At 43.9% G+C, this 14,726-nt stretch overlaps 1 protein-coding gene across 9 annotated transcripts in view; it reads left to right on the top strand.

Annotated features, from left to right (window-relative positions):
• PRDM4 (PR/SET domain 4) overlaps positions 1–14,726 on the top strand; it is an 86,582-nt gene that overhangs the window by 58,708 nt on the left and 13,148 nt on the right. For all 9 annotated transcript variants that reach the window (XM_085884348.1, XM_085884350.1, XM_085884355.1 and 6 more), the window contains one exon: positions 7,461–7,635. In XM_085884348.1, coding sequence (XP_085740474.1) covers positions 7,461–7,635 — 175 coding nt within the window. The remainder of the gene's footprint in view (positions 1–7,460; positions 7,636–14,726) is intronic.

Genomic DNA, 14,726 nt, shown 5'->3' with positions numbered 1-14,726 from the left:
TGTGTGTGTGTGTGTGTGTGCGTGCGTGCTTGGCGCCTTAGAGGGATTGAGAACTGTATATTCATTGGAATTGTCTGTGTTTTTCCCCACGCCCGATCCCACACCATCCCGTCGAATCGCCCCGGATCCCTCTTCTTGCCGTCTTGTTATTTCTGGTAATAGTAAAAACGAATAAACATCATCAACTCAGTAAAAAGTGACTCGTGCCACCTTCCTCGTCCCGTTTGTGGTAGAGCGATTAGAACCGCCATGTTTGGGTTATAAATAAATAAACCACCTCCATCGTTTCGGCTCATTCTACGTTGGCGGGACTGTTCAAGTCACGTGGACATCACATTGGTGTCAGGGTGTTGGATGTTCGAACCCCTCTAAATTATATTTGGTATCGGGAGAATATACCAAGATTAAAATCTCGCCACGAATTGGAATATAAAATAACTACAGAAAAGCGCGCGAGCGCGGGAAAATTTTGGCGGGATTTTTCAAATTTAAATTAATTGGCGGCAAACGGGACTTCTGCACCATGGCGGATGTGCAGATGTTTGAGGAGGAAGGCCACGTGTCTGGCAGCGAGTCGGGGGAAGAGGGAAGAGACGGGGGTAGGGTTGGAACCTCCCCCATTCCGAGCGTGGACCGTGTTTCATCGCCCGTAACGGGGCCGGCAGCGCCGGAAACCGGCGCGATGTCGATCCAGACAATGTTGGAACGTTTAATAGGGGACATGACGGTACAAATGACAAATCAATTCGTGACACAGAGGGCAGAAATGACGGCACAGAGGGCAGAAATGGCAAATCAATTCGTGACACAGAGGGCAGAAATGACAGATCAATTGAGGGTAATGGGGGTACAGTTGGGTGCACGGATTGATTTAATGAGGGATGAATTGGGGGAAAAGATGGAGAAAATGAAAACTGAGATGCAGGAGTGTGTGGATGTTAAATTGGGAGAAATACAAAGTAAATTCGAGGATAGATTGGAGGAAACAAAGGTAGAAATTACATTGGAGGGGGAAAATATACGGAAAAAATTGGTAGATAAAATTGATGCAACGAACATTCGGGTTGATAAAGTGGATGAAAGCCTGGAACGTCATCGTGCCTGTGTGGATGCTCGTATGCAGCTGCAAGTTGAAGAGTGGGGAGAGCTGAGGAAGCAAGGGATGAATTTGGCAGAGGAGGTAAAAGAATTGGAGGCTCGTTTGGACGAACAAGATAAAATTATGAGCCAAGATGAAGTCTTGGATAAAGGCCTGGTAGAGCCGTCTTTTGTAAGTAGAGTGTCCGGGTTGGTTGAGGAGCAGCTACAAACTCGCGACGGAGCCTTGGAGGAGGTTGTGCGGGCCCAGAAGATCCTGCGGGAAGAGGTGAATCGGTCCATTCAACGTTTGGAACAGGAGGCAAAATTGACCCATGAGACCCTCACCACAAAACATCTTTGGCCACAGTGGGCTCCGAAATTGGATACGCAGCCACAAGGGTGTTTGATCCCTGGGCTGGATTCGGACAAGGGAGAAACTGAGAAGCGGGCCACCGTAAAAGTGATCCCCCTGGTAAATTTTGACGGGTCAGGGAGCGTTGAAGCTTTTCTGACGCAATTTGAGTGCATTTCCCGACTAAACGGGTGGAATGAGCAGGAACGTACAGGGAATTTGGTGGCAACGTTGCGGGGACCAGCCGCAGATGTGTTAAACGTGATTGCGGAGGGGATGTTGACCAGCTCCCACATTTGCGAGGCGCTGAGCCGTCGGTTTGGGTTCGCGGCAAACTGTGATCTGGTGCGGGCTCAGCACCAGCACCGCAGATTAAAGCCGGGTGAGACAGTGCAGGAGCTGGCACAGGACATTTACCAATCAGTCAGGATCGCGTATCGGGACCTAACAGTGGAGGCATGGGACAGACTGGCACTAGAGAAATTTTTAGCTGCTCTTCCTGACCCTGAGGTCCGAGCGCTAGTGGAGCTACAGGATCCACCCACCGTGCACCGAGCGGCCGAGTGCGCGGCCAGGCTGGCCTCGTGGAGTCGGCCGGGTCGGGTTCCCGAGAGGCCATCGGTGACGATCCGACAGGTGGAGATTCAGGATCAGGGAGGGTGGCTGGGAGAAATTGGCATTACCCAAATGTTTCAGGAAATTTGCCAGAAACTGTCAAGTTTGATAAGGGGTAATCCGGTAGTTAGTGCGCCAAAGCGGCGGGGTCCAGCCCAGCCAAAAGAGCAATTTGATTGCGTAAACCCCTTTTTGGTATTCTCTGGAGACTGGCCGTGACGTCACAGGACAGTGCAGCGGATGGCCCCGCCCCGTGATCACGATTGGCGGAAGGCGGTGGGCCAATAAACGGCTCGATTGGGAGTGACGAGGACGAAGGATAAAAAGGTTTTGTTCGGGGTCGAAAAGGAAGAAGAAGAAGATTACAACCAAAAGATCGTGTTTTTTTGGTGTGGTTCCCTGTGGCGGCAGAGAGAGCGTCCTTGTTGTTGTGCTGAGTCGATCGTGTTCTTGATCGTGTCTTGGAGCCTTGCTGGGCCTCGTGCCTCGCCTTGGTTGGCTCTGGGGTTCTGCTGACTCGGAGTACGGGGTCGAACGGCGGGCGGACCTGTCTCCCTCTCCTGCTCGCAACTTGGCGCCAGAACTGGTTACCTGGCGGCTGTGAGCGGACTTGGGCCAAGACCAGGAGGTCGACAGCACCACGGTTTCTCCTGCCCCCCCCCCCCCCCGACGAGAGCAAGGCCAGCTCGTCCGACGCCGATCCAGGGACAGTTGCGTCCACACCACGGTCCAGCCTGACCACCAGAAATAGCTACGTTGTGTGTGTGTGTGTGTGTGTGTGTGTGTGTGTGTGTGTGTGTGTGTGTGTGTGTGTGTGTGTGTGTGTGTGTGTGTGTGTGTGTGTGTGTGCTTGGCGCCTTAGAGGGATTGAGAACTGTATATTCATTGGAATTGTCTGTGTTTTTCCCCACGCCCGATCCCACACCATCCCGTCGAATCGCCCCGGATCCCTCTTCTTGCCGAGTCTTGTTATTTCTGGTAATAGTAAAAACGAATAAACATCATCAACTCAGTAAAAAGTGACTCGTGCCACCTTCCTCGTCCCGTTTGCGGTAGAGCGATTAGAACCGCCATGTTTGGGTTATAAACGAATAAACCGCCTCCATCGTTTCGGCTCATTCTACGTTGGCGGGACTGTTCAAGTCCCGTGGACGTCACAATATATTGCTCATTGACATGTCAGTAACCAGCGACTTTGGTCCAAATGACGTGGGAATTTGGAAAAAAAAAAAAATACCTGTGAGCTGAAAAATGAAGCATAAGAACCTGGAAGCTGAGGAGTGCAGACATTGTGCCAGTTATAGTTGGAGCAGTGGGAATGAAAGCTGTTGCCTAACAAACGATACCAGGGAATATTTCAACAAACAAACTACAATTGAAGGCTGTCCGAAGTTTGGTAATAATCCTGTCAAGAACCCTTGGAAGGAAGATAAGATATTTGTTTATAACATCACAAATTGGTTCTTGAAACGTTAAAACTAATAGGAAAGAAAATACCTTGAATGATAATTGATCCGCCTTGAATAAAAGAGAAGCTGACGTTTCGGGCCTTACTCTTCGGCGGAGTGAAAGAGGACAGAAATGGGGTGGAAGTTGGTAAAATAAGACTTCCAAAATGACATCATCACTGACGTGCTGGGAATGAGGAACGCCGATTGGAAGAAGTGTGCGCGTCATGTGTGATGAGTGAACCATCATGATAGATGTGCTGGAGGAGAGGAGAGGAAGAAGAAGAGTAGAGAAGATAGAATAAGAAGACAAAGAAATGGAGGAAGAGGGAGAGAAGAGAGAGAGGAGTATGAGAAAGAGGAAGATGGATGGAGGGGTAGAAGGCATAGGTTGGTTCGGGATGTTGGTGGGGAGGGGACACAGAGAAAGATGGGGAAGGGAAAAGAGAAGAGGAAGTTGAAGACGAGGAATGAGGAAGGATATGGACTGGAAATGTAAAAGACGAGATGGTTGAAGAATGAGCCTGAATTGGTAAAATGACTCGCAGAAAGAAAGATTTTCATTCAAGCCGTTTGGTACTGATGTTCCAAGTTTGTGGATGAAACACTATTCTTTGAGTTTCTGAGAGTCATTGCTTCCATTGTAGAGTATCAAACCACAAACAGACATATGATGAATCGTGTGTCCTACCTGGTCTGGCCTTAATACTGTTATTCCCAATTGTAAGGGACTTCAGGCATCAAAACACTTTTTCAATCGTGTTTTAACCATCCAAAACTATTCTGTCCAAAATCCAAAAAAAACCCAACAAATCCATCCAAAACCATAATCATTCTGTTTGTACCGTCCAACGCCCAGCACCAAAAGTTTACTCCGCTTGGCTGAATTGGTTCTCACACTCGATTGTTTTACATTCTCCATTGACACCGACAAACAGATCTATGGTGTAGCTACGGGTACACAAAGGGGTCCCAATTATGCCACTCTGTTGGTTTTATTGAAGAACAGATTTTTTTTCTCAATTTGATAGTCCAACACCAGACTTTTTTTTGACGCTACATAGATGATTGTATTAGCTTGGCCTCCTGAAGGCATATCTGAACTTGGATGATTAATTAACTTCATCAATTATTTTCACCCAGCTCTCGACTCCACGTGGGAGATTTCAGACATTTCTGTTACATTTTTGGATATCAAACGTTCTGTGGTACATCCTGGTTTAATGACCAATGTTCACGTAATTTTTCTGTTTGGAATGATTTTCAATTTCATTTGACTGCCAATTCTTCAGACTAAAAAAAAAAAAATTACCTTTCTCTGGGCACGTGCGCTTGCAATGAGATTCCGTACAATTAGCCAAATTCAGAGCGAAAATATTGTTATACTGCAGGTTCCTGTTCCGATTCATGTTCTAGTGTTCAAAATATAAAATTCAAATGCAATTAAGTATTTCCTCGATCATAGACACGTCTGTAGACAGACAGAGTCAACCAATTGCTTTACCCCACTTTGTGTGTGGAGTAACAAGCAGACAGACATTTCTCAAATTCTACACATAGTGGACAAAACGATGGAAACTCCAATGTGGTCACTTAATATGGCGTTGGGCCACCACGTACGGCCTGTATGCGTCATGGCATGGAGTCCACCAGCATCTGGAATTCTGCAGGAGGGATTCGGCACCATTCTTCCATGGGAAAGTCAATCAACTCACATTTGTTTGATGGAGGTGGAAAATGCTGTCTCAGACATCATTCCAGAATATCCCATAAATGCTCGATTGGGTTCATATCTGGTAAGTGAGAAGACCATGACATATGGACAACATCAGTATCATGCTCATCAAACCAATGGGTGACCACACGTGCTCTGTGGACAGGGGCATTGTCATCCTGAATGACCCCCTTCCCAGCAGGAAAGAAATGCTGCAACATGGGGTGAAGGTGATCGCTCAGTACCATCAAGTAGCAATTGGCATTGACCTTGCCTTCTAAGGGAATGACTGCACCCAAATCATGCCAGGAAAATGTGTCCCATGACATTACACAACCACCAGAACACTTCACTGTTGGAACCAAGCACTCAGGGTTGTAGAGTTCTTTAGGTTGGCACCCAGACATGCACTCATCTCTTTGGTCTGGCCATATAAGAACATAGTGAAGGATGATTCTTCTTGCCATATATTCCACCACCACTGCTCATTCGTCCATTGCCTGTGCTCTTTGCACCACTGGACTCACAAACATGCATTGCCAGGTGTGATGAGCGGTTTGTGCACTGCAACCTAACTATGGTATTCTGCTCTGTGGAGTTTTCGGCGGACGATTTTTGATGAAATTGGCTGCTCGCACCCCAGGTTGAAATTTACAGTCAATTGATCTGTAGCTTCTCACCTGCTTTGCCTTGCATCTCAAATTAATGCACAGATATCACAATCCTGGAGTATGTGCTTCCGCCCACTGTTGCCCTTTTCTGATGATGTCTTTCCCTCAGAGTTCCATGCTGACATCACCTTAGACACCGTTGCTCGTGAAACATCAGCAAGTTGAGCTGTCAATGAAGCTCCTGCCAAATGTGCCCCAACAATCACCCCTCTTTCAAAGTCACTGAGGTTTCCTCTTGCAGCCATGCTAGCTTGCCTTAACTTTCGGCAACCAGGCCTGTGCAGCATTTTTTTATACGCGATGCCAAGAATGTTTGGATGGTATTTGCTTCATTAAAATATGGGCCACATCTGTGTGGAAGCCGTTGCTTTCAATATACTTGGTGTCCCTCATTTACCCAGGTGTTTCCATTGTTTTGTTCACTACATGTATGCTTATAGCATCCTAACATTGTGTGACATTGTAAGGAAAGCTCCTGCTTCTCTGTGGGGAAATCCCAACATGATGAGCAGCTCGACAGAAGCCAACGAGCCTTGCAGTATCGCGTGGACACCCTCTTCAGCTGAGTCGGTCACACACAGGCTGGAGCTCCGATAAACACTGATCTTCTGAGAAGTTCCATGCTTCGAAAGGAGAACCCAGTGGCTTAATTTCAATGTGATGCAAAGCGATCTCAAGAAAGCATCTTTACCATCATCTCTCTCTTTGATCTTCTTCCTCTGTTGATCTGCTTCCTACTCCGTCTCTCTCTGCGTACCACCCTCCCCCCACACCCCATTCCTGTGGCTCTCAGTCATAATTTTTGTGTGTAGCAAACCTGGCACACCGAACAATTCCAAAATAAAATGCTTCGAAGTTGTCCGCTAACAGGACATGACAGACTTTAACATCAACACCAGCGAGAGGGAGACCCTGGCAAGTGACAGGAATAATCATTGACGAAATTATGTGTCGGAACACTAACCCATGATGTGAAGCGGCTCCACCAACTCCACATCAAGTGTAACCAGAGTGCCAGCCAAAGTCGAGCACCTTGAGGCCACAGATGTGATCTTTGTGGGAAGGCCTGCCAATCAGTAATTGGAGTCTTTAACCATCGTAGGAAATGCAGTTCAGGATGATGAAACTCTTCTTCTGGCCCCTGTAAATCTCATGGAAATGGAAGGGTACCATACAGGCTTCAACAAAACAATAGTTATTGTGCATGTACGAACTGAATTCTCAGTCCCACAAAAATTATTACATCATCAACCATTGCACTCAACCGAAGGAAAACTTCACAATAAAATGTGGTAACTTTCATTTTCATCAGAACATCGATAAAACTTTACCATCAATCACTGATATATTCCTGTTTTATGGTAAAAACACAAACGAGTGGATTCTTTGCAACTGTTAGTTTTTCACTCGGATTTTGTTGAACATTTTGTGCTTCCCAGGATCAAATGTACTTCTTTTTCTGTTTTTTTTTTCCCCAGAAATCACTCTGAGCACACTCGTTTGCCCCCTGGATTGTATAACATTGTTGTGGAAATTGGAGAATAACAACAGGTTGTTGTTTCATAACTTATTCATTACAGGCCAGAAGAACCACAAGTGTGAGGTTTGTACTCGAAGCTTCACTCAGAAGGCCCACCTGATTTCCCACATGTTGATCCATGCCGGTGGGGAAAAGAAAACCCTGCGCTGTGATGTTTGCAACACTATGTTCACTCGGAGGCAGGACCTCAAACAGCATTCGTACACGCACACACGGTAAGCATTCTGCTAAGTGTGTCATATGCATTGGCTCATAAATGTTTAGAGTCCATGGCCAAGATTTCCAAACATTTATTTTACAAGCAGGTTTGTAATTATCTTTCTGGAAGGCTGCATCCTGTCGTAATTTTAAAATGTTGTTCTCTGTGATATTTCATCGAAGAGAGGTGTTGTGATATTGGAAAGAAAGTTCCAATCCATGGAACCTGGTTAAACTTGCCAGGACTCATGATCGTGCTTTTTTTTTTCAGTATCATTAATTATTTATGTGTGGGATACACATGGATTATTGTTTGGGGATATCAATTTATTAAACAAGCAAAGAACCCGTCCTTGAAGATGGGTTGATTCCCCCTCTTTTCCGATCCTGATGCGATGTACCAGACTCTGTATTACAGAGTATTGGTTTTGCTGAAGCAGTTTCTCGGCCTGGTGTCATGCTGGACGGATTGCCATGCTTCTCCCAGCAGTAATTAGGGCAGAAATTTTGAATTTGGCCATGGTGCCGGCAATAGCTCGCCTCCTCTTCGTGTAGAACACCGTGGGATCTTTAACATAAACTAACTAATGCCCGCAGATGGGATGCCAGTTTAACGTGCATTGAGGGATGGCACCACGCGCATTGATTAATCACCCTGCCTGTGAAACATCGGGATGACAGTTTTTAGCTTGGTCGGGATTCAAACTCATGCTGGATGGCTTAGAGGTGAGTGTGCATACCTCGAGGCCATTGGTTCCCAACCTGTGGTGGTTCACGAGTAAATGGCAGGTGGTCCGGAAGTTACTTCCCCCCCCCCCGCCCCCCTCCAAAAAAGTTATCTTTCAGGTTGTACATGTTTACTCAATAAAAGCAGGTCATTCAATTTACCTCCTTGACGTACGTCATCTTTTTATACATATGTTCTTTGTACAGTACTCTGCTACATTTGCTCATGTTTGATGCAATTCTAAGCAGAGCATTTAAAGCAGCCATTTTAACCGAAATGGATACAAATATTAACTTTCGGTTCATGTTCAACAATGACGTATATTACAGCCCTTCATAGTGTTATGTCACATCCTGTACACTGTGAAATCATTTTCTACTTTTGTGTCGCATCTCACCTTACTCGTCTTCATATTTCCGGAGTGTATTTAAAAAAATAAAATCACGACTGGTTCGACTCTGTGAGCAGTGAGCACAGTGCATTGCAAAATGGAGAGATTTCTCATACGAGCGAGTGGTAGCGGGGACCAGCCTGCGCCTACGACTGTAATCGAGGAATCTCAGCCACCTTCGAAGAAAAGAAAACCTCCGTGTCAGAAATATAATCTAGCATATTTAGCATTGTAATTTACATTTACTGGATCTGAGGATGAACCAAAGCCACAGTACGTTATTTGTCAGGAGGTATTGTAAAACGAAGCGCTTAAACCTGCGAAATTGCACCGCCATTCATCTACAAAGCATGCGGAATGCAGAAAGAAGCCAGTTGAGTGTTTTTTCAACAAAAGAAATGGAAACTTTGCCATCAGGAGTTTTCAGTGCATCAAATGACAACTGCATTTAATCGTGGTTTGAAAGCATCTTTACTGATTTCACTGAGGATTGCAAAGTCCACAAAAACCCACAAAGTTGGGGAAGATCTTGTGATGTCCTGTGTGAGGGATGCATGTAAATGTTTGGCTCTGAAGCAGTAAAAAACCAGAGAGTTGGTGTCAAAGCCACCCAATGCTCACCTGTTTATACATTTATCATTTTTAAAAGATTAGTCTAATAATATTTTTTATAAAGCATTGCAGTGATGTCTGATCCAAATAATTTTAAAGCAATATATGTATTTGTATATTGTAATCAGTAAAAAATAGTGTGGTCGATAAAAACATTAGAAAGGAAATAACTTGCACCAAAAACTTTAACATTTTCACTCTCACGCTGACGCTGATGCTCACGCCGGGGGTATCGCTATAGCTCTCTGTTCTTCAAACAGGCGAGCTAAAAAGACTTGCTCCATTCCAATTTTAAATAATACAGTTTGTCGTCGCATTCAAGACACATCACTCCATATAGAAGAGCAACTTGTTCAACGTCTTCAAGGTAAGAGATTTTTCCATTGAACTTTGAATCCACAGCTCAATTCCTGGTTTCCGTGTGCTATCCCTGGGAAGGTGAAATCATTGAAGATTTCCTGTTCTGTAAACCTCTGGAAACTCAGACAAGTGGTGAAGAAATCTTCAAAGCTATTGATTCCTACATGTGTGAACATTGTTTAAAGTGGTCATATTGTATTGGGATATACACTGACGGTGCACGTTCAATGACGGGAGTGCACAAAGGTGTGATTCAGCGGGTAAAACAAGTTGCCCCAGCAGTACGAGTAACCCACTGCATTGTGCACAGAGAAGCCTTAACAGCTCGCCATTTGGAGCCAGAATGATACACTCTCCTGACAGATACGGTGAAAACAGTAAACTTTGTGAAAGCAAGGCCACTTTTTCTTGTCTTTTTGTTGCACTTTGCAATGAAATGGGAGCTGATCACGTCCAACTGTTGCTGCACACCGAGATCCGCTGGCTTTCATGCAGACGAGTGTTGCAACGTGTATTTGAGCTGCACAAGGAACTGGAGGAATTCTTGACGAACGCAAGCTACAGCCATGCAAGCCAATTCAAAGACCAACTCTTTCTTGCTGAACTTGCATATTTAGCTGATATATTTAACCTTCTGAATGATCTCAAGATATATGAACATGATTCAGATATATGAACAAGATTCAGAGATATGAACATTTTGATGCTTAGTGATAAAGTGATGGGATTCAGGAAGAAACTCGGTGTGTAGCGAGCTCGTTTGGAAAATGGAATAACTGTAATGTTGCCGTTGCTCAGAGAATTTCTCAATAATTCTGAGATTGGATTTCCCAGCATCAAAGCAGTTTTGACTGCTCACCTTAATGCCTTGGATACGCAATTTGAGACTTACTTCAGAGACATTTCAGATGACAAATGGCAATGGATCCGTGCACTGTTCTCCGAAGAAGTCCATTTCAAACACAAACCTTAGCTGCAGAGCCCAAGATCAGCTGGTAGATTTTTCATGTGATGGCAGCCTGAAGGTAAAATTCAGAGAGCAAGCTCTCCATGGCCTTTTGGCTTTCTGCTGAAAAGGACTATGCAGAACTGTCATCCATCCATCCATTAGGACCATACTCTGTGCAGAGCGTTGGTGCCGCCGAAGCAGTCTCCTTGGCTATTGGGAACAATCCTGGACGGGTCGCCACTCCGACACAGTATACCAGCATGCTGGCACTCATTTTGCCGACCTCGGAAGGATGACAGGCAGAGTCAACCCCACCTGGTGTTAATTCAACAGCTGAGCGGGATTTGAACTCAGGACCCTAGGATCCCAAGCCCACTACCTTAACCATTAAGCCAACACCAGGCATAGAACTGTCAGGTGAAGCAATAAAAATATTGCTTCCATTTGCAACAACCTATGCTTGTGAAACTGGATTCTCTTGCTTAACAGCCCTAAAAACGAAGTACAGATCTCAGCTCCAGCCAGAACATGACACGTGTGCCTGCCTATCCACAATTTCTCCTCACATTGATGAACTGGAAGGGAAGATTCAAGCCCAGGGCTCTCATTAAGTTGGGTAAGTTATATTCATACTTTACTCTCTCCATGTACTTGTATCATTTAAAATGTGTTAGGGTTAGTTAGGCAATAATACTATTAAGTTTTGTACTGTTATCATTTTAAAGCATTAATTTGAGCATATTTAGAAGGGTCTGCTTTTTGACAGACCACACACAAACGCTCGTTGCGCATGACATCACTATTAGTCTGGTATATGCACATAAAAATTAGTTTTAAAATGGTGTTGTGAAAAAAGGGGGTAAGTGGTCCCGAGGAAAAATATAGACACCAAGGTGGTTCGTAGATTGAAAAAGGTTGGGAACCACTGCTCTCGGCCATTGTCAGCCTTTTCTGATTTCTGATTTATAATTCTTGTTTCCACGAGGTGGCGCTAGGCGATAAACATTTGCATAGAGAAAATTGGGGTCCTCCGCTCAACCTGAATACCTCCTTGGTTATTGATTTTCTTTACTGCCTAAAACCTTCTTGGACACACCCCAAGGACAACCAACAGTTTTCAACTCATTCCGTCCAGTGGTTGGGGAGTGCTTAGAACTAAAGCAAACACAGATATTATGATATTACAGGATGACAATTCCTCCACTTCTATGATGTTGATGGTTTTCATACAGAGAAATGGTGAACTTTATTACAACTTGTAATACCCCCTTTACACCGACCGGGAACAGCACTATGTGATGCACATTTACATAGAGACAATCGGGGTGGGTGCACCCTGAACCCTGGGGACTATGGATTTTTTGTTTTTAATCACCTCAAAGGGTCATTCCGTGTTAAATCAGCCAAAAAAATGAAATTCTGCGGTGACCCCCTCCAGGTTTTCCTGAAAAAATTCTGAAAACTACGTTAACATATATGAGGAAGGTTTGCCAAGTTATAGCTCAAAATTCCAAGTAGTGTCCGAGATATGGCCCTACAAACACCCTAAGGGTGTTTCAATTCTGGCAGTCGCGAGTTGCAGATTTGTATCTGAAGCATTTTTGGAGGGCTATAAATTCCAGTTTTACAAACAGTTCTAAAAATTCACACAAATGGTGCCTATTAGTGAGGCTTTCAGAATCTGACATAAAAAAATGTTCCACTTAAAATACTTTTTAAGATAAGTTCTCTCAAAAGTAGTGATTTGTAACATGCAGTCAAAACAATTTGAGTTTTCAAATTGCTGCCAACAGTCAGTTTATTCATCATGAAGAATTTTGTTGCCTAATTTACATAATCTAGTGACTGGATCATTTACACAAGGAAACTGAAACCTTTTGAAGCAAAATCTTGGGTGCTATATGTGTCTGAACTTTGCTCCAGACTCAACGACACTGAAATTTACCCTGGTTTTACCCCAAGTGTTCACCATGTTGACAGTTACACAGCTCTTTTAAATTATTGTCACTTAAAGACACATACATAGGCAAACGGTGGTAGAAAATTCAAGAGTTGTTCTCAATCCCTTCTATTTTTAAACTAATTTTTTTTTAAATGCACCAATTTCTAATGATTGTGAAGTCCCAAAAGCTACTTTTTTTCGAAATAAAATTTTTACTCACAAACATATAGAAAAAATAAAGATATTGTAAGGAAGTATGACTTAAGTGGAATCTAACAATATATAAATCAGTTTAGTAAAGCTTGAAGAAGTGTACCAAAATCATTTCCAAAGTTAGGCATGAAGCACAACTCTATCTTATTTAAGGCCCAGTCACACCTTGACGTTTTAGCCAACGTATGCCGATTTTTGAATTTTTTTTTCTAAAACGCTGGCACACGTTGAATACGTTATGGGTAAGTTTTGATAACATTGAGAGCACGCTGAAAAACACTGCCACACGTCGTTGTACGTTGGCTTTAAACGTTGTACTTTTCGGTTGTCCTCAAATTTTTTCATGCTTGAAATTTCACGACATATGCCGGCGTATGACTCACACGTTCTGCTACGCTGGCCACAAGTTGTATGCACGGTCTGCGATCGTTGACAGACGTCAACACATGCTACTTGTAAGTTAATCATAAGTTGAGACACGCCGAGGTAATGTTTAGCGTACCCGAAACTTATTTCTAACCTAAGATTAACGTGTTGTTGGCACGTTACGCGATCGTTGCCACACATCGACAGACATTACTTTTAAGTTACTCATAGGCTGAAAGACGTCGGTATAATGGATCGTCCTTGCGTCAGCGTCCACGGCCACGGCCAGGACACTTATTTGCAGCATTCTTCAAACTTTTCTTGGGCATGACGAGGATGTTCACACTTCGATGTCTAGCTTGGCTATGATTCCAATTGTCCATCGGCAGCGTCTATTTAAAATAGTCGAGTTTGAGCGTTTTAACACGTTCAGAAGAAACGCTTCAAATTTCAAAACCCCAGCGTCAAAAAACAAAGGCGAGTGACAGCAATTTAAATCGTTCATTGTAAACAATGAAAATGGCTGAGTGGTACCGTTTAAAAGTCGTTGAGTGTAAAAAAAATCCAATTCTTGAGCGCAAGCGTCTACTTTCAATAGTGGGGTTTGAGCGATTTAGCACGTTCAATAGAAACGATTAAAATTTCCGAGCGCCAGCGTCAAAAAACAAAGGCGAGTGACAGCAATTTAAATCGTTCATTGCAAACAATGAAAATAGCTGAGTGGTACCGTTTAAAAGTCGTTGAGTGTAAAAAAAATCCAATTGTTGAGCGCAAGCGTCTACTTTCAATAGTGGAGATGCAGCCATTTAAATCGTTGAGTGGCAGCCTATGAACCTACAGGTGGACACGCGGACGCAAAGACGATCCATCATAACCCACACCCTCCCCCTCACACTCACCGACTACTGCCAACATGAACAAACTACTACTACTACTAATACTAATACTAATACTAATACTGATACTGATACTGTTACTGCTGACATGGAGATCGACTCAAAAAGGACTCGAAAACACTGTTGGGTTCCCCTTTTATGAGCAGCATTTTTATATACCAATTCCCAAAACCGCTGGGAACACGTCTTTATATGGCAGTTGTAAGCTAGAAACACATTCATTTTTTTTTTTGTCGACCGGAAGACGTCATTGGAATACGTCTACATACGTCGATGTGTGTTGGGACTACGTAAAGAATTGGTTCAAAGCACGTCAAACATACGTTAGAAATAAGTTTCGCGTAAAAAAGACATTACCGCGACGTGTTTCGACTTATGAGTAGCTTATAAGTAGCCTTTGTGGACGTGTGTAAGTGTCCACATATCGTGTGTAAAACTTATCCCCATCGCATGAGGAACGTGTGTCATACGCCGAGTACGTCGTAAAATTTTGAACATGTTTAAAATTTCTTGACGTCCTCTACTTACTACGACGTATGATAGCATACTTTAGCGTTCTACTCACGTATACCAAACTTACTCATACCGTATTTGACGTGCCCCCAACGTTTTAGACACATTTTTCTTAGGTCGGCATACGCTGGCAAGATCG

The sequence above is a fragment of the Eptatretus burgeri genome, chromosome 6 (genome assembly GCF_056783735.1).
Source record: "Eptatretus burgeri isolate ZD-2024b chromosome 6, Ebu_testis_v1, whole genome shotgun sequence".
In the NCBI taxonomy this organism is placed as follows: Eukaryota; Metazoa; Chordata; class Myxini; order Myxiniformes; family Myxinidae; genus Eptatretus; species Eptatretus burgeri.
Note: the sequence above shows the minus strand (reverse complement) of the source record. Positions and strands in the feature narration are given on the sequence as shown.